Raw genomic sequence first — 21923 nt, 5'->3', positions numbered from 1 at the left:
TCAAACGTGCCTTTCCACAGCATGGCAGTTTGTATCTTCAAGTCCAACAGGAGAGCATCTCTTCTGATTTTTTGTTAGCTTGTTTTTTGATCTCTTACTTCTAGACCTTCTTTTAAAGGGAATCCCCTGAATTAGTCAGGCCCACTCAGAATAATCTCCGTTTTGATGAACTTAAAGTCAACTGATTAGAGACCTTAATTACACATCTGTAATATTCCTTCACCTTTTCCATATAATATAAGCTAATCATAGGATTGATAATCCATCATCTTCATAGATCTTGCCCGCACTGAAGGGGAGGGTATCATATAGGTTATCTACACCAGGGGATTAGAATATTGGAAGACATCTTAGAATTCTGCCTCCAATACAGTCCTACTTTGCAGTTTCTATAAAAGTCAATTCACAAAAGATAAAAGATATGAAGATACATCTGTATGAGCTTGTGTCATTAATATTAATAATTTTTACCAGAGTAGGATTTGTTTATCTACTATTTTATGAGTAGATAAGTAAGTCTTACTCTGGTAAAATTAATAACTTTTTGTATCAAATAATCTAACAAGGAAGCTGTGAACTTGAAGCTATTGCAACACATATTATGTAAGGAATTAGTACCCATAATATATAAAGCTGATCTCAACTAGTGAGCCAGGTCCAATGGTGTACTATGAGTTAGCCACAGGTAGAACTAAGATATTGATTTAACTCCCTCTATGGAACAGAAGGTCCTGGGCAAAAAATAAAAATAAAATTTCCATTATAAGCAGCTTCATCTGTTCACCTTTGTGTATTACAAATATTATTGTTTTTAAAGTGTGCTGTAATGGAATGCTTTTGGAATCACCAATATAAAGAATTCTTGCAATCAATAACAAGGAGACAAGTGGTCTGAGGAAAAAAGATGCCAAAACACAAATAGTTGTGTCACAGAAAAGGAAATATGAATGATATATAAACATATAAAAAGATATGCAACTCAATTAGTAATAAGAAAAACACACACACACACACACAAAAAACAAAACAACAAAAAACACTTTTACACCTACTAGAGTTGTAGGAATAAATACATTCAATGTACGCAAATGTGAACATTTGAATTGGTAAAACAATTTTGGAAAACCATATGGGACTAGGTTATAAAATGAATTTTTGCTGTTATTACCTAGCAAGTATACTGCCTAGAGACATACTTCAAAATGTGAACCAAAAGATGTTTAATTTTGCTTATGACCATGTTGCTTATAGTAGCCACAAAAAAAAAAAAAAAAAGAAAAGAAAAGAAAATGGGAAACAATGTAAATCTATATTGACAGGTAATTATCAATGGAAAGTATTTATATTTAACTATACGTGGAACAAATACACATATTTTAAAAATTGTGATCATGTAGGCTGGGCACGGTGGCTCACGCCTGTAATCCCAGCACTTTGGGATGCCGAGGCAGGTGGATCACGAGGTCAGGAGATCGAGACCATGGCTAACATGGTGAAACTCCATCTCTACTAAAAAATACAAAAAAATTAGCCAGGCATGGTGGCTGCCTATAGTCCCAGCTACTCTAGAGGCTGAGGCAGGAGAATGGCGTGAACCTGGGAGGCAGAGCTTGCAGTGAACCGAGATCGCACCACTGTATTCCAGCCTGGGCAACACAGCGAGACTCTGTCTCAAAAAAAAAAAAAAAAAAAAGAGATTATGATCATTTAAAATGTATAGGTCAAAGTTTTCATTCACATGCTATATTTAAATTTGGACAAAACAATTACTTTAGTCAATGCAAATACTAGAATATTTTATAAAACAAGAAATATGTATAGTCAAAAATTGTTATACAGCAAAATAACTCAGGATATAAATTCCTTTATTTTTAATTATTTTTATAATAACAAAGTAGAAAATAGTTATAAATATTACTAAAGAAATATCTTCTTCATTTATTCTCTCATAATGTGGTAACCTCAGGCATTCATTTTATCAGGTGATGAACAATAATTTATTATAAATTATTTTTTGCTCAAAACATGACTATATGTAGGACACTATGTAATTTTATGTAATTTCTTTCTGTACTGATTCTTAATTACATCTTTTCAATATTTTAGCTATTTTTAAAATTGCAATTTAATTAAATTTGAATTTTTGCATAGCTATATAAGCAATATATGAATATATGAGTATATTTTAGTAAGAAATAATGCTGAATTACATACCATGGTGTAGTGTGCCTCTCAAAGTATTGTGTTCCCAGTTTTGCCACTCATTTTAATATATTTGAGGAATTCTGTTACCAAAGGATACATAAAAATAAACTTGATACCATTCTGGCAATCTAGATTCAAGTTTAGCTCTAACAAATTGTAAGCTTTACTACTTAATGGAAATAGCACACTCTGTTTCTGCACGTTAACTTTATAAAATATACATGCAAATGTGTGGAAAACCACTCTCCACCTACATATACTTTTTATAAAGCCTTCTTAGAGTAGATTTGCTTTAATCATTCTTCAAATAAGAGTATTCTATAAGCAGAAACCATGAAATTTCATTGAACATTTAATGCAGAAAAATACAATACAGTTATATATATATATGTGTATATATATATGTATATATATATATATATATAAAACTGCTTGTGTGTGTGTGTGTGTGTGTGTGTGTGTGTGTGTGTGTGTGTGTGTGTGTGGAGAGACAAAGAATGCTTTTCTGTTATTGCTTTTTCTGTTGTTTCTATTACATAATACAATATATTTAAGGAAGGTGTATGTTTCTGTTTACTACTAGGTTATCCAGATAAATTTTGAAGAATTTGATCTGGAGATTGGCTATGATACCTTGACAATTGGTGATGGGGGTGAAGTTGGAGATCCTAGGACCGTGCTCCAAGTGTAAGTTCCCAATGTTTCATTTTTGCCTTAGCCTATCGAGTACTAATAAAATTTTACTTTCAAATTATTGTTTTACATTGATCGCTCCCACTACTACAGGCAGAAGATGAACAGTAACTTAGTTATTATTAGTAACTTTCATAGAATCTGTTAGTGCTTCTTCAGTGAGATTTAAGGCACTTTGGCTCAGTTCAATTGGGCTTCTCTAACAAAATGCAGTAAACTGGGTGACTTATAAACAATAAAAATGTATTTCTTATAGTTCTTGCTGCTAAGAAGTACCAGATTAAGGTGTCAACAGATTTGATGTCTGGTGAGGGCTTGCTCATCTAACCTGATGCTTCTCAAAATAGAGTCTTTTTGCATCACAAATGCATCACAAATACTTGGTGCACATTTGAAAATGTAGAATTTTAGGCCCTCAAGCCAAACTTAGTGAATCAGCATCTCCAGGATGTGAATTTATCAATCTATATTTTAACAGACTCCCTGCATGATCCTTATGCACATCAAAGTTTGAGAACAACTGATATAAATGTTAAAAAAATTAGTATCAGCATAGACAGCTACTAGTGGTAATGCCCTTATTGTGTGGGTTTGTGTATTTCTTACTGTATACATTGACTAAAGGTAAGCTAATTTTTTTTTCCTTTTTTTCTTTTCCTTTTCATTCTCTTCTCCCTCTTCTTTTTATTTTCTTTTTAATTTTAAAAGAAGGCCTCCTAGAACTATTATTCCAGAATCCTGTAATAAACCAGAATCCTGTAATAAACCAGGGGTTAACCTCATAACCACACATAGTATATTATAGACCCCAATATTACTGCTCTTTAGTCTTATTTTTCTAGAAAACAAAGCAAATACAAAACTTACTCACCTTTCTTCATGCACCCTTGACCTCAACTTCAACCTCTCTCCCCTGTCTGCAACACGGATATCATTGATCAACATGATTTACTTGTCTATCTCTGGCCTACTACAGTTCCATTTTGTGTTTCCTAAGGTGTGATGGACAAATGGGCCAGCATTTTACATGCTTTACATGTTCAGTTATTAGTTCGTTTTCACATTGCTTTAAAGAACTACCTGAGACTGGGTTATTTATGAAGAAAAGACATTTAATTTACTTTCAGTTCCACAGGCTTAACAGGAAGCATGACTGGGAGGCCTCGGGAAACTTACAATCATGGCGGAAAGCAAAGGGGAAGCCAGGACCTTCTTCACATGGTGGCAGGGGAGAGAGAGAGAGAGAAAGAAAAGGGGGAAGTCCCACACACTTTAAGACCATCAGATCTTGTGAGAACTCACTTACTATCATGAGAACAGCATGGGAGAAATCCACCCCCCATGATCCAGTCACCTCCCACTAGGTCCCATCTCCAATTTGACATGAGATTTGGGTGAGGACACAAATCCAAACTATATCAATTATGTTGCTTACATTTTTGTAACTTCATTCTTAATACTTCCTCTCTTGAAAATGATCAGCACTTTTCTTGCACCTGAGCAACGTGTTGAGCCTGTTAGGAATATCACCACACTGACATTTTCCAGAAATAATCAACAGTTCCTACTAAATTTTATTGTAGTTTTATACCTGACAGATTAGATTTCATTTTAATATAAAATTGCATATATTTTACATGCAATATACTGTAAAATTGTATATATATAAATTGGCAGAAACAGAACTGCTCTGATGATTAGCTATGCTTTTTTTCCTGTTATTGTTTGTCAAATACAGAGTTTTAAGGAACTGAAAATTACATATAAAAATTTCAATTTATGGTTTCTTGTAAAACTGGTGACACTAGATCTTCATAGTCACGTAGCAAAAATTGGCTGGGACTGTCTTCTGCCTCCTTTAGAGAGGGCATAGAATCTTTGTGGCCACTCATCCCTCTATCATTTTCCACTCGAACTTCTAAGGTCCTTTGCTTTCCTGCCTGGGCCTGTACCTATTTAATTATGCAACACCTGATATAAGACAAAATGTGGATTGCCTTCTCTATCAATTTATCCATTGTTTTCCAAGTAAATATGTTTGTTTCTTTACCTGACACTCATAAACATTGAAGTTTCTTGGATATCAATAATATATAGTAAATTTGGTGACTAATCCCCACACATTGCAGATGTTTCTCTCTACATGCTTGATAGCTCCCATCATATGCACTTCAGAAATAAAATTGTAAAACATGCATTTGATGGGACATCTTTTCCTTTTTCTGTTTAAGACAGAAAACTGGATTTTAGGTTCAGATTTTTAAAAACATGGACAAGAAAAAGCAGGCTGGCTAGTCAATTGACTAAAAAAAATATTTTTAAGAAGCTTTTATCATATATCTGCCACAAAAAACTTCATATCTCAGCCTTGGATAAAATATTAGAAATCATCTTCTCCAACTGACATCCAAGATCATAGATGCTATGTCTTCCTATTGCTGCTTTCTTTTAAAAAAAGCTATTTGAGCTAATTAGTATCACACAATTATAGGTGGAAACTATATATATATATATATATATATATATATATATATAAATTATTGTTATAGTAATCCAGTAAAACACAGAAGAAAGATGTCAAAATTATCTTAAATGCTCAACCATTAGAATGGTTTAAATATAAAAAGAGTACATTTATTGGGATTAAGCAGTGGTCTGTACAATCTCTAATGTTAAAAAAATAAATGTGTGTTTGTACCATATTTTTCACCCTGTTTCAATGTTAGAAAAATTCTGAAGACAATCATGAATTCTGATATACCAGCTGATATTCTTTTTGGACAGAAAATCATTGTATAAATAATATGGAATCACTGTTAGATATTATTTTTCAAAAGAATACCAAGTATCCAAATGGTTGTTCCTACACCATCCAATTTAAAGTTTCCAATGAGAACTGCATCTTCAGTCAGGATTAAAAATTAAGGCTTTGAGGCAGGGCCAATATGGCCAACTAGAAGTAGCAGCAATTGGAGGCTCCCATTGAAAAGAACCACAACAGTGTACAAATCCTGCACTGACAATCGAGATATCCAGGTTCTGTCATCAGAACTGACTAGGCAACTGACATAATCCAAGGAGAGGAAGGAAGAGCAGTGTGGTGCAGCAGCCTACCTGAAAGCCACATGGGGCAGGGGAGCCCCCATTCCACAGCCAAGGGAGGTGGTGAGTGTGCTGCCCAGCCTGAGAAACCATGTTTTTTCCACGGAACTGTGCAACCCACAGATCGGATGATCTCAGTCATGAGCACACGCCACCAGGACCTAGGATCCCAACAAGAGAGCCACACAGATTCTCAATAGCCACTTATCTAGAATCTGCTTAAGCCTGCCGAGCTCCCAGGGGAAGGGGTGGCCAGCACCTCAGCTGTGGCTGCCTGATATCTAAGTCATTTGGGCTTCTTGGGAGAGGGTTGGCAGCCAACACTGGGACTGATAGCTGCCTAACACACTAAACTCCCAGGGCAGGGGAAGGGTGGCAGCAATCTCTATAGCTCCAGGCCATGCTTTTCCCCTGTTGGAGCTGGAAAAACTGGATGGCTTGGTCTCAAGAGGTATCCACCATAGCCCAACATACCAGCTGTGGCAGACTGTGGCCAGAGTGTCTCTTCAGGCCGGAACCTGACCCATCCTACCCCACTGGGTTGGGCCTCCCTGCAGGAACTCCAAGAACTCCAGCCAGGGGCTCAGGGACAGAACTCTGATCTCCCTGGGCCTGAGTCCCTAGTGGGAGGGGTGGCCGCAGTCTCCAGGGACCAGCAGACTTAGTTTTTCCTCCTGCTAGTTATGAGCAATCCAGGCAGACCAGGCGAGTGGTTTTCCTTTCAGCAAAGCACACCCCTTCCACCAAGGGACAGTCAAAGTGCTCCATTAAACAGGACCTGCTCCCCATGCCACCCAACTGGATGAGAACCTCCAACAGTTCTCAGACACCCTATTCAGGAATGTTTCTACTGGCATCAGGTCAGTGGCCCTCGAGGTCAGAGATCCCAGAGGAAGGAACAGGAACCTATCTTTGCTGTTCTCTAGCCTCCTCAAGTGACATCTCCAGATGCAGGAGTGAACCAGATGATTAGGGCCTGAAGTGAACCCCTAGCAAACTGCAGCAGTCTTACAGAAGAGGGACCTGACCATTGAAAGAAAAGCAAACAAACAGAAAGGAACAACAGCAGCATCAACAACAACAAAAAAGTTCCCACAAAAACCCCATCTGAGGGTCAGCAGCCTCAATGATAGAAACTAGACAAACTCAGGAACATGAGAAAAAATTAACAATGACAACAGAAAGATGAAAATCCAAAAGGCCAGAGTGTCTCCGCTCTTCCAAATGATTGCAATGCATCTCCAGCAAGGGCACAGAACTGGACAGAGGATGAGATGGAGGAATTGACAGAAGTAGTCTTCAGATGTTGAGTAATAACAAATTGCTGAGCTAAAGGAGCATGTTCTAACCCAATGCAAAGAAGATAAGAACCTTGATAAAAGGTTATAGGAGCTGCTAACTGGAATAACCAGTATAGAGAGAAACATAAATGACCCGATGAAGTTGAAAAACAGAGCAGGAGAACTTTGTGAATCATACACAGGTATCAATAGCCAAATTGACCAAGTGGAAGAAAGGATATCAGAGTTTGAAGACCATCTTGTTGAAATAAGGCATTCAGACAAGATTAAATAAAAAAGAATGAAAAGGAATGAACAAAATCTCTGAGAAATATGGAACTGTGTCAAAAGACTGAACCTATGATTGATTGGAGTATGGGAAAGAGATGGTTAGAATGGAACCAACTTGGAAAACACACTTCAGGATATTATCCAGGAGAGCTTCCCCAACCTAGCAAGGCAGCCCACCATTCAAATTCAGGAAATACAGAGAACACCACTAAGATACTCCATAAGAAGATCAACTCCAAGACACATAATCATCAGATTCTCCAAGGTTGAAATAAAAGAAAAAATGTTAAGGGCAGCCAGGGAGAAAGGTCAGGTCACCTACAAAGGGAAATCCATCTGACTAACAGTGGTTCTCTCAGCAGAAACCCTGCAAGCCAGAAGAGAGTGGGGCCCAATATTCAACATTCTTAAAGAAAAGAATTTTCAGCTCAGAATTTTATTTCCAGTCAAACTAAGCTTCATTAGCAAAGGAGAAATAAAACCTTTTCAAGATGAGAAAATGCTGAGGGATTTTGTCACCATCATGCCTGCCTTGCAAGAGCTCCTGATGGAAACACTCAATATAGAAAGAAAAAACAAGTACCAGCCACTGCAAAAACACACCAAAATATGAAGACCAAATGACACTATGAAGAAACTGCAACAGTTAGTGTCCAAAATAACCAGATAGCGTCATGATCACAGGATCAAATTCACATGTAACAATACTAACCTTAAATGTAAATGGACTAAATACCCCAATTAAAAGACAAAGACTGGCAAATTGGATAAAGAGTCAAGCACCAACAGAGTGCTGTATTCAGGAGCCCCATCTCATGTGCAAAGATACAAATGGGTTCAAAATAAAGGGATGGAGGAAACTTTACCAAGCAAATGGAAAGCAAAAAAAAAAAAAAAAAAAAAAAAAAAAAAAAAAAAGCAGGGGTTGCAGTCCTAGTTTCTGACAAAACAGACTTTAAACCAACAAAGATAAAAAAAGACAAAGCTGGGCATTACATAATAGTAAAGGGATCAATTCAACATGAGGAGCTAACTATCCTACTTATATATGCACCTGATACAGGAGCACCCAGATTCATACAACAAATTCTTAGAGACCTACAAAGGGACTTAGACTCCCACACAATAATAGTGGAAGACTTTAACACCCTACTATCAATATATTTAGACATATCAGCAAGAGAGAAAATTAACGAGGATATTCAAAACTTGGAATTGATCTATGGATCAAGTGGACCTAATAGACATCTACAGAACTCTCCACTCTAAATCAACAGAATATATATTCTTCTCTGTGCCACATGGCATTTATTCTAAAATTGACCACATAATTTCAAGTAAAACACTACTCAGCAAATGCAAAAGAACTGAAATCATAACAGTCTCTCAGACCAAAGTGCAATCAGATTAGAACTTGGGATTAAGAAACTCACTCATAATCACACAACTACATGGAAACTGAGCAACCCACTCCTGAATGACTCCTGGGTAGATAATGACATTAAGGAAGAAATCAAGAAGTTCTGTGAAACCAATGAGAATAAAGAAACAACATACCAGAATCTCTGGGACACAGCTAAAGCAGTGTTAAGAGGGAAATGTATAGCAGTAAATGCCCACATAAGAAAGCTAGAAAGATCTAAAATTGACACCCTAATATCACAATTAAAAGAAATAGAGGAGCAAGAGCAAGCAAATTCAAAAAGTAGCAGAAGACAAGAAATAACTAAGATCAAAACAGTAGTGGAGGAGATAAAGACATGAAAAATCCTTTAAAAAATCAATGAATCCAGAAGTTGTTTTTTTTAAAGTAACAAAATAGAGCACTAGCTAGACTAATAAAGAAGGAAAGAGGGAATAATCAAATAGACACAATAAAAAATGAAATACAAACTACCACAGAAATACAAACCACCATCTGAGAATACTATAAACACCTATATGCAAATAAAATAGAAAATCTAGAAGAAATGGAAAAATTCCTGGACACATACACTCTCCCAAGACTAAACCAGTAAGAAGTCAAATCCCTGAATAGACCAATAACAAGTTCTGAAATTGAGGCAATAATTAATAGAGTACCAACGAAAAAGAGGTCAGGACCAGATGGATTCACAGCCGAATTCTACCACAGGTACAAAGAGGAGCTGGTATCATTCCTTCCGAAACTCTTCCAAGGAGCTGAAATGGAGAGACTCCTGCCTAACTCATTTTATAAAGCCAGCATCATCCTGATACCAAAACGTGGCAAAGACACAACAAAAAAACCGAAAACTTCAAGCCAATATCCCTTATGAACATCAATGCAAAAATTATCAATAAAATAGTGACAAACTGAATCCAGCATCACATCAAAAACTTATCCCACACAATCAAGTTGGCTTCATCCTTGGATACAAGGCTGGTTTATCATATGCAAATTAATAAATGTAATCCATCACAAAAGAGAACCAATGACAAAAACCACATGATTATCTTAATAGATGCAGAAAAGGCCTTCAATAAAATTTGACACCCCTTCATGTTAAAAACTCTCAATAAACTAGGTATTAATGGAACATATCTCAAAATGATAAGAGTTATTTATGATAAACCCACAGCCAATGTTGTACTGAATGGGCAAAAGCTGGAATCATTCCCTTTGAAAACTGGCACAAGACAAGGATGCCCTTTTTCACCGCTCCTATTCAATATAGGATGGTGGAAGAGAAGGAAATAAAGAGAGGAAATAAAGAGAAAGAAATAAAGAGAGTAAGTCAAATTGTCTCTGCAGATGACATGATTCTATATTCAGAAAATCCCATTTTCTCAGCCCCAAAACTTCTTAAGCTGGTAAACACCTTCAGCAAACTCTCAGGATACAGAAGCATGTACGAAAGTCACAAAAATTCCTATACTCTGACAATAGACAAGCAGACAGCCAAATGATGAGTGAACTCCCAGTTACAATGGCTACAAAGAGAGTAAAATACTTAGGAATACAACTTACAAGGGATGTGAAGGACCTCTTCAAGGAGAACTACAAACCACTGCACAAGAAAATAAGAAAGGACATAAACAAATGGAAAAAGATTCCATGCTCATGGATAGGAAGAATCAATATTGTGAAAATGGCCATACTACCCAAAGTAATTTATAGATTCAGTGCTCTCCCCATCAAAACCATTGACATTCATCAAGGAATTATAAAAAAAAAAAAAAAAAAAACTAATTTAAATGTAATACGGAACCAAAGAAGAGCCTATATAGCCAAGACAATCCTAAGAAAAAAGAACAAAGGTGGAGGCATCATGGTACTGACCTCAAACTATACTACAAGGCTACAGTAAACAAAACAGCATGGCACTGGTACAAAAACAGTCAAATAGACCAATGGAACAGAACAGAGATATCAAAAATAACACTACACATCTACAACCATCTGATCTTCAACAAACCTAACAGAAACAAGCAACGGAGAAAGGGTTTCCTATTCCATGAATGGTGCTAGGAAAACTGGCTAGCCATATGCAGAAAACTGAAACTGGACCCTTTCCTTACTCCCTGTACAAAAATTAACTCAAGGTGGATTAAAGACTTAAATGTAAAACCCAAAACCATAACAACTCTAGAAGAAAGCCAGGGCAATACCATTCAGGACATAGGCATGGGCAAAGACTTCATGACAAAAATACCCAAAGCAATTTCAACAAAAGCCAAAATTGACAAATGGGATCTAAATTAACTAAAGAGCTTTTGCACAGCAAAATAAACTATCATCAAAGGGAACAGGCAACCTACAGAATGGGAAAACATTTTTGCAATCTACCCATCTGACAAAGGTCTAATAATGAGAATCTACAAGGAACTTAAAAAAGTTTACAAGAAAACAGCAAACAACCCCATCAAAAAGTGAGCAAAGGACATGAACAGACACTTCTCAAAAGAAGACATTTTTGTGGCCAACAAACATGAAAAAAAAAAAAAAAAAAAAAAACTCAACATCTTTGATCATTATAGAAATACAAATCAAAACCACAATGAGATATTATCTCACACCAGTCAGAATGGCAATTATTAAAAATTCAAGAAACAATAGATACTGGAAAGCTTGGAGAAACAGGAATGATTTTACATTGCTGGTGAGAATGTAAATTAGTTCAACAACTGTGGAAGACAGTGTGGTGATTCCTCAAGAATCTAGAACAAGAAATACCATTTGACCCAGCAATCCCATTACTGGGTATATACCCAAAGGAATATAAATCATTCTACTATAAAGGTACATGCACACATATGTTTATTGAAGCACTGTTTGCAATGGTAAAGACACGGAACCAACCCAAATGCCCATCAATGATAGACTGGATAAAGAAAATATGCTACATATACACCATGGAATACTATGCAGCCATAAAAAAGGAATGAGATCATATCCTTTATGGGTACATGGATGAAGCTGGAAGCCATCATCTTCAACAAACTAAGAAAGAAGCAGAAATCCAAACACTGCATGTTCTCACTCATAAGTGGGAATTGAACAACATGGACACAGGGAGGAGAACAACACACACCAGAGCTAGTTGGGGTGGTGGTGAGTGGAGGAAGAGGGAAGAGCATTAGGACAAATAGCTAATGCATGTGGGGCTTAAAACCTAGATGATGGCTTGATAGGTGCATCAACCACCATGGCACATGTATACCTATGTAGCAAACCTACAAGTTCTGTACTTGTATCCTGAACTTAAAGTAAAATAAATAAATAAATAATAATAACAAAAAGGCCTCATGCCTCATTCCACAACCAATACCTTTTAGGCTGTTCATTCAATGGATGCAAATTTGCCCTTTAGTGAGAGTGTGAGAAAGCTAGGAAAATTCTTTAAAAAATCAATTATCTTTAAACAATCATAAAACTATGAGACTAGCAGGCACACAGACAAATTCAGATTTAGCCCTTTTTGTAATTATGTGTATTACGTTTTTGTAAAACTCAAAAAGAGGCACTGGTCCTTACTATACAATTTTTAGGCAGTGAAAGGAAAACACCTATGTATTTTAAATATAGTAATTAATTAACAATTGAGCTCTTTCTTAATCAAATGACACTTCTGTGTAAGCATACCAAACCTTTCACTTTGTTCATGCCTACTTCTCATAGGGTTTAATCCATTCTCATTTGATGTCAAGTGCCTCAAATAATCTACTATATTTTTTATTATTGGTTTTGTCAGACTTCTAAATGTTCTCTTTATTAAGTACGATGATACCCTTCTTTCCTTTTACATTGGAGAGCAGGAATGAAAATGTTTTAAAATGAATTTAATTCTATAATAAATAATTGAGATCAAGTAGCAGATGAGGCTAGAGGGAGTGGATAATTAAGTAAGTGAAATAAGACTGCAACTAATTTTTTGAAGAAGGTGATGCCAAAATTAGCTAGACAGCATAAAACCAGAAAAAAGAACTATGTTGATGGGACATGCCCTTACATCCCAAGTGAACAGTCAAATGGAAATAGCTGAGTTTTCTTCTTCTGCTCTTAGGAAAATTAAAGAAAACAGTGTTACATTTTTTTATATTCCCACATGACTGTTGTCATATTGTAATTAGTTTGTGTAGTCTATCAAATTATAAGTACTTCATCATATACAGTGTCCTCACTCTAAGAAATTATATTAATTTTTAAAAATCTGTGATTCCTAATTTTGTTCTATATTCTTCCATTCATCATCAGAAAATGTGTTTCTCAAACTTGCTGTTCTCCCTCAGAAACAAAATTATACTTCTCTGAAAATGTAACTATCTTTTCCTCAAGTAGGGATAAATATGACAGAACTTGACTTGGGCCCACCTCCTACAGATGTTTTAGTAGGACTGGCTGACTGGCTAAAAGGAACATGCACATATGTGTTTACTGAAGCACTATTTACAATGGCAAAGACATGGAACCAACCCAAATGCCCATCAACAATAGACTGGGTAAAGAAAATGTGGTACGTATACACCATGGAATACTATGCAGCCATAAAAAATAATGAGATTTTACAGACTTGGAGTTGAATCAAAAGTTTCTTTGAACTGTAAGACTCTGTGATAGCAGAATTACCTGGATTTATATTCACCAAAGAAGTTGACATAAATTTGAGTGAACCTGAATTTTAAGACTTGTATGATTTCTCTGCTGGAATGTGGAGGCATTGGAAAGTCTATCTGCCAGCCCCAGAGGCCAATTGTCCACCCTCTCCTCTCAATTTCAACTCCATTCATCACAACCCATGTCAACCTAGCCTGCATGTTCAAACTGTCCACTCACCCTGCAAACAGCCTCTCATTGCACCTAGAGATGCACAGGTGAGGTGTGTGTTCAAGTTGTGGGATATGGACCTGGAAAAAAGGCCTATGCAGGTCCTAGTAACAGGGAATTCCAGGGTACCACATACCTGTGTGTTCTAGAACAGTGCTTCACAAACAAACAGTAAAATAGATTTGATTTTTATTTCTGATTTTTCTTGAACTGATACTTTTATAATAAGTTTATAGAAAAAAAGAAATAAAATATAATAAATACAATCTCATTATTTTTCATGATGAAATTCACCTGACATAAAATTACTCTTTCAAATTGCTCGAGAAATTTTGAAAGGTAACACCAAGTTTCTGTATTTATCATGTCGTTGTCTGGAAACAACTGTAGGGTCTCAAAGGGTGATGGAGGAGGGACACAGATTTCAGCCAGGCAGGCACATTCCTGAAAAAGAGTTAAACTGGAGAAAGGTGAGAGCAGGGCTTTCTACAGAGAAAGAATCAGAGAAGAGGCCCATCTTACCCACATTTCAAAACAGTACTAAATACATGGCATGGCAAATTTTCAAAAATGTATTTTAAAACCTCAGTTGAAGGAAATGTGTTTTAAATGATGCTTTTCTAACAGTTAAAGCTAGTTTTCATTTAGACATTTTATTCAGCAATCTCTTTACTTATCTGTGAACTCCTTTTTGCTTTTTAAGTTTAATTCATGTGCTAGAGAGTTAATTTTGGCACCAAAATTATTTTACAAGTAAATCGATTTAAAAAGATTGAATAGCTGAAAGTGAGAACACATAGCCAAAAGAAGAAGCCATCTCATATCAAAATATTTAAAAGTCTTTTATTAGAAGATAACTTCAGCCTATATTCAATTATTATGTTCTAATTATTTTAATAAGCACATAATGTATCACTTTGATATATATTTGACAAGCTACGGAACATTCTAACATTTTCTAATTCAGTCAAAGTATTAAGTATTGTAAATATATGACTTTTTGTGTTTCATTTTGTTTCAGTATTTAGGTTCTAAAAGATAAAATCAAATTACTTATTCTATTCCATAAAAAAAAGTTCATAGAGTCATAACATATTCAATAGCTAAAATACTCCTGCAAAAAATACATCAGTTACAAAGCTTTAAAAAATAATAATTACACAAATTTCATTTTATGAAGTATAAAGCATATTTTTTGTAATTTGCTAACTTAAAAATAATTGAAATGTGTGATATCTTTTCACCTTGAGGCTTTAGCTCCAAGGAAATATTCATTACAAAGTTATGACCAATAAAATTACTTAGCAATAAAGCACTGTAATTGGACATCATATTCTTGCTAAATTCGCCATATAGATAAAAATTTCTAAAATGATGAAAATTTAAACTGCAAATTTAAACTCACAATTCAGAGATTGATTGCATCTGTCATTTGTTGTGCCATATCTACGGCCCATTTTATCTTTTCTCTCTCTCTCTCTGTTTATCTCTATTATCACTATCTCTGTGTTCATTGTCACACCAATAGAGTTACCTGGAGGATGTTTTTTCCCAAAGTTTGAAATAGCATTTATTCTTGGCAACTTCAGAGTCGTCTAGTGACAAAAGTCAATAGAGATCAAAATATGAACTTGACATTTGGTAATAATTCAGATAAAGGATTTGAATAATAATACTTTAATATTTTACAGGATATCAAAAGAATTTTAATTTTTTTCACAGATTCTTTCTCGTGTGCTATTTTTACTCTTATGTAGAAATTCATCTGATAGTGGAAATGTATATAATTTATTGGAGAGATCTAACAGTGATGGTAGTGCAATTACTGGCTTTGAGATTACTTCTAGCTCTCCAGGAGATGTTGATTATTTGTCTACCCTTTTCATCTGTATACAGCAGACTAAGAGGGTTAGACATTAATTCTACCAGATATATGATAATCTTTCATTTTTCTGCATTTTCTTTTGCATGTGTCACTATTAGATTCATTAGATTCATGGTAACACTATAAGAACTGCATGAAAACATGCAACACAAAAGATTAAAAAATTATCTTCTATTAAGACATCTCTGAAAATTTTGTGGGTATATACTAATGTTGGATGACTTCTAATTGAGCAAACATCTTAAAGAAGGTAAAAAATGCTTGTCTAGATATCCAAACCTGGTTCATTCTATCACTTTGGAATTCTGATTTCTCCAGGATAAGTTAGTACAATGTCAAATCTCATTCTCAGAAATATGTTAGTATGGACTAAAAACACTTTTTCCTAATTATTCTCCTTTTTATTTTAAACACACACACACACTTCTGGGTTAATATAATAATTTGTAAATAAATATTTTATTTATTGAACTTAATAGTATTTTAATAAACAATATTGTTACCAGCTTTATGGAAAAGATAGTTCTGTTTTCTATTAGACTTGCAAATAGATGACTATCATTGCTCTTAGTTCATTGAGCCCTATATTTTGTCAAATACATACTATTGCTTTAACTATTCAACAACATTCTTTTTTAAAATCTAGGCCCTACTCCTTTTGGTAACATACTAGTAAACATGATATTTGCCTTGAACAAATTCTCCTATATCCAGGGAGTTAGACTTTCCTAACTTTGCTTTTCACTTCAACAAATACCAACAAAGACCATGTGTTAATGAAAGAAGAGAATATACTAAATATGGCAAAAAGTGATATTTTTAGAGATTAATTGCCACAGTATAAAAAGGGCTTGGAGAATTGACCAGTCAGACAAATTCTTAGCCCCTTATGTTATAATTATTAAGACAAGAAAAATAAATGTCTTCTTACTGCCTTTTCCTCTATCTTGCACCCTCTCTTTCTTCCTTCACCATGCACACTCAAAAACACACACACTCATCCTTTGATGGCAACAATTATCTTCTATTCATCTCAGATTTTCCCAAATGCCTTACAGAGAACCTTGTGTTAATATTGTTCAGTGTTTACATGAATTCTAAAGGAAGAAGAAAAAATATTCTACTCCAAGACATACCTACTGAGATATGTCAACAGAAGGGGTGTCTTTGCAAATATTAATCATGAGCTGTAGATATGTCATGAGCTGTAGATACGCCATGAGCTGTAGAGCTCTAAAATCCCACCTGGGGATTTTAGCACTCATTGATACCACTTCCAGGAAAATCACTCAAACATGATGAGTAGTTTTCTCATCATGTGGATGAGATTTCATATGTAGTTATCTGTATCATCTGCTATAGGGCAATAATAAATATATGCTCTTGGAATGCAGAATTACTTTAGACCACAATATGAAAATAATCTCTGTGACATTTTGATTATTGGCAAAAAATGACTAAATGTAAGGAATAATTTGTTCTGTATGGTTCATCATTATTTCCTCATTGTGATTTTTGCTACGTATGTCTCATGTTAAAACACTGATGATTTCCCTGAAAAGAGGGTTTTCTTCTGTGTTGCTTGCTTTTGTTTTATATATGTGTGTATTCGTTTTTGAATACATTGAATTGTTTAAAATGAACTAAAATAATGTTTAGTTGTGTTTCCTTTTGTCCTCAGGAATATTTACACTGCAGCAGGCATTTCAAAGGTAGTTGTAGAAGAAGAAATTAGGGGAAAATATAGTAAAAAGCATAAGCTGGATTTCTTCCTACAAATACTAAGTGTTATAAGCAAGACTTGGTTGGAGCCTTAAATATATACAATGAAGTATCCATATTCCATCTTTGAATACAAAGATGTGGATGCTAAAGATTTGGCCTTCAAATTCAATTTTCTAAAAATAAAACTCAATATAGAAATCTATTTGTAAAAGTAATAAGACCCATGGCAAACATTATCCTACATATTAAGTTTTTTAATTAGCCAATAAATTAAAACTTCTGAATCCTATGTCCCTAAATAAAGTTAAAACAACAATTATTGACAACTCAGTTAAGTGAACTAACATTTATATAGTCCCATTATTCCGTAATGCTATATATATTTCGATTTTAAAAACAATACATTATTCTTCCACTGCATTGGCCCACATTCTGAGCTGTGGTATGATCTCGGATCACTGCAACCTCCACTTCCCAGGTTCAAGCAATCCTTCTGCCTCAGGCCCCCTAGTAGCTGGGATTGCAGGAGCCACCATGCCCGGCTAATTTTTGTATTTTTAGTAGAGATGCTGTTTCACCATGTTGGCCGGGCTGGTCCCAAATTGACTTCAGGTGATCCACTTGCCTTGGCCCCGCAAAGTGCTGGGATTATAGGCCTGTAAGTGCAGGTCATAATGAGCATTTTGAATTAAATGGCCCTTAGAGATCAAGTGCTGGCAGAGAATTTTCCCTAGATCTACATAAAGATAAGACTGACCCACTAAGGAGAACAATTGTTCTTGTGCTATTGCATTAAACATTATAAGAGAGAAGACCAAGAATGTAACCACACCTGAACAGACTCTTTTTCAATACAATGACTTATCTCCAAAGATCATTTAAATTCCAAAAAGAACTATTTACAAGTTATTTTAACTTCTATTCCTCTATTCAATCATTCTCCCTAGTAAGTATTTATTGCCCCTGAATCAGTTTCCTCTTCTCTCCCTCCCCTAATCTGTTTTGGCGGGATCCAAGTCCCCATTATTTCTGTAACCTCAAGATGGTATATAAACTTCTGGAACTCACTGCAACATCAGGCAATCACTCTGATTCTCCTTGTGCTCACAGTTAAATAAATGTGTATGCCTATTTGATAAGTGCAAGAGGCAGATAAGGGGAAAGTTCCCCCAAAGAATTTCCAACTGGCTTGTGCACAGGGAGGATGGGGGCATTTGCACCATTTGCTGGGGAGTGGAGCCTGGCCTCTCCTGTCCCTGGATGGCAATTTGGGATTCAGTTGGTGAGATGAAGAATCACAGGATTCTATCTCAGTTTGCAGACTTGTTTTTTTCTTTTTCCTTTTTGCCCAATAAATTCCTCTATTCACCCTTATGAAAGGAGGGGCCAGGTGGACTTCCTGGGTTGAGTAGGGGCTCAGAAAGCTGTGAAACTCACTCATTTCTTGCATCGGGACTTACTTCGGTCCTGGATGGATAACATTGAAAATATGTGCTTAAAATATTCCTAACACCAGGATTTGTGCATGTGTTTTCTTCCCCAAGAAAGCTATAAACAGTGAACATTTTGCTGTAAGTTTTCCTATATCCTTCTCTCCCTCTCTCCCTCTCTCCCCTCCCCCTTCCCCAAAACTAAAGTTAAAAGGAATGTTAACTGCCTGTTTTCCTGTGACCAGTGGGACTTGTCTATCCTCCCAATTCCAATTTCTTGTGAACATACTTTGTAAAGTCCTGTAAGAGCCTATCTCTTTTGCCATGCTGCAAGGTCATAAAGTAGATAAAACCTAAGTTGCAATTCCGGTTTTCCTCAAGATCTAAGACATGTCACATATGGTTAATTGCCTTTGTTTCTCACTCTGGACACATCTTCTTGCCCCACGTACTTCCCACCTTAAAGAGTTAAAAAGGCAATCACATAATCTAACTGTGGGTACCTGTTTGTTTGGGACCCCTTCCACGCTGTGGAAGCTTTGTACTTTCACTCTGTTCAATAAAGCCTACAGCTTTTTCTCTCTCTCGGTTCACTTGCCGCAGGTCAGCCGCCACACCAGTTCTTTGGCGTGGCTAGGCAAGAACCTTAGGCGTTAACACTTAGAGGTGTCCATGAGCCCAATCTTTCCTGGTCGTGTGACAAGAACTCGTTTTTTTCTACAACACTTTCTGTTATTAATCTGCCTTATTGTGAGTTGATTTTTCAATGAACTTTTGAAGTGGGCTAAGGCCTTTCATCTGCACAAGCCTAATAAAAATGTAATAGATTATATTATTTATTTTATATACTATTTCAATTCTTGAAAAACATTTTTGAGTGCACCTATTTAGGACTTTACCTCTTTCATTTTAGCATGAAGTGACTGACTAGGCAGACTAGAATGAACTAAGAACACTGAAGTTACTCAGCCTATAAATGAACATGTATTACAGAAGCATTTTTTAAATTAACAAATAATACATTCAAAAAGATGTATTAAATATTGGTACAACTGTTCATGGCAGCAAATCTGTTCAAGACAGCAGCAGCTCAATTCTTGCCTCCTCAGGAGAAAGAATTCAACAGAGAAGCATAAAGCAGAGTGAGAGACTGAGGCAAATTTTAGAGTAGAAGTGAGTTTATTAAAAAATTTAAAGGCAGGAATGAAAGGAAGTAAAGTACATTTGGAAGAGGGCCAAGCAGGTGACTTGAGAGATTCAAGTGTGTGGTTTGACCTTTGACTTGGGGTTTTATATGTTGGCATGCTTCCAGGGGGGTTGCATCTCTTCTCCCCAGGTTTTCTTTGGGATGGGCTCTCTGCATGCACAGTGGCCTGCCAGCACTTGGGATGGGCCACATGCCCAGTGTGTTTACTGAAGTGTATGCATGTGTACTTGAGGCATTTTTCCTCTTACCAGTCAAGTGTTACCAGTTAAACTCCAGCGTTTTACCTCTTAGCACACATGTTTAAGCCCACTCACCCAACTCCTGAGATCTTATCAGGAAGCTACTGATCACCAGTTTCAGGTATTTCTATCTATTGAGAGACTGCCTTTCCTTCCGGCTGACTGCAACAATTAGATAGATAGTTTAATAACTGCCTGGCCATCACCTGATGATCACCTAATATTCCTGGTGTGGGGAATTCCCTCTCCTGCCCTGCTGATGTCTGACTACTTACTGCAACACAGCTATTTAAAGACTCATTTGAGAGTCTTACAAGAATGATTTGACTCTTTCCTCTGCAGCCCACAGCATCCTTTACCGTCAGGGTTGAGTACAAAGTTGTCCAAAGCAGGTAGGTTTCTACCATTTGAATCTAAACCAAGGTCTTTGAGAGGGAGCTGAGAAGAATTGGCCATTGAGGTTTTATACAAAGAGCAGGGTTTTCAGTGAGACATCAAGTATTGAGAAAATATAATGAAAATAAAATCACCTACCAACCCAAAGAATCCGCTTCACAAAATGTAAAAAGGAGTGAAACAGTTTTTCTGTTAAATAAAAATTAAGCCAGATAGTGATCTGCATCATAGGCAATCTGTAGAGATTTCAAAGAAGAGAAAGCTCACCCTTTTTATACAGCTTGACAGATATAATCCATTACACACATGTTAATTGTCTTTATCAAAAGAAAAATATACACTTCTATCTTTATGACAATCAAGAAGTTACATAATGGAGCCAAGTGCCTAGGCTTTAACTTTCACTGAGTAGTGAAACAGGAAGCCAGGATACCATCTTCCTTGCTGTTCATGTTTCAAAAAGATGGCTCCAAGATCTCTAAGAAAGACAATCTTGGAATGCAAAACTTGTAAGAGTTTTCTTTAGCTTTTAAAACATTTACACATATTTGAAAGAAAAAGAGAAAGCATTTACAACTTTAGGTTGTCTTTAGGAATTTCTAAAGAGAAGTGGAGTTCCGGGAGTTCTCTTACCTTTATAATTTCAAGAAAATGTTTACATTTTTTCAAAGATTTGTGTTTATACTTAGAAATTTTATTTTTTGTTACGATTTTATAACACTGTAATTATCTGTATTGCTGTTTCTACTCTTCTCTGGACAGTTTGCAGTTATCAAAATATATAGCAAATCCAATGTAAAATACAAAGTAAGGTAATTTTCAGAAATATAATAGAATTAATTTAAAAATGTATTGTATTATTAGCCTTGAAAGAATAACCTTTAAATATATCATTTAAGTGAACCAATAGTGAATAGATCAAGCAGATTCTTGATTAGTCATGAACAAAAATTCTCCATCATCCGTTAATTTTATAAACTGTTGTGATATCTACATTGCTTATACTTTCAAATAATTAGCTATTTGAATATTATTTTGTAGATCTTCATGACATCTTACTAAACCAAGCCTAAGGTATAACTTAACCCTAGAACCCAAATACCTGAATTTTTAAATAAAATATTTTTGGAGGGCCAAAAAACTTATTCTGAGTTTTCATCAATAACCTAAGTAATATTACATTT

At 35.6% G+C, this 21923-nt stretch overlaps 1 protein-coding gene across 5 annotated transcripts in view; it reads left to right on the top strand.

Moving 5' to 3' along the window:
* CSMD3 (CUB and Sushi multiple domains 3) overlaps positions 1-21923 on the top strand; it is a 1225248-nt gene that overhangs the window by 624307 nt on the left and 579018 nt on the right. For all 5 annotated transcript variants that reach the window (XM_045398613.2, XM_045398612.2, XM_045398610.2 and 2 more), the window contains one exon: positions 2789-2892. In XM_045398613.2, coding sequence (XP_045254548.2) covers positions 2789-2892 — 104 coding nt within the window. The remainder of the gene's footprint in view (positions 1-2788; positions 2893-21923) is intronic.

Source organism: Macaca fascicularis, chromosome 8 (genome assembly GCF_037993035.2).
Source record: "Macaca fascicularis isolate 582-1 chromosome 8, T2T-MFA8v1.1".
Classification (NCBI taxonomy): domain Eukaryota; kingdom Metazoa; phylum Chordata; class Mammalia; order Primates; family Cercopithecidae; genus Macaca; species Macaca fascicularis.
This window is presented reverse-complemented; position numbering and strand designations above follow the sequence as displayed.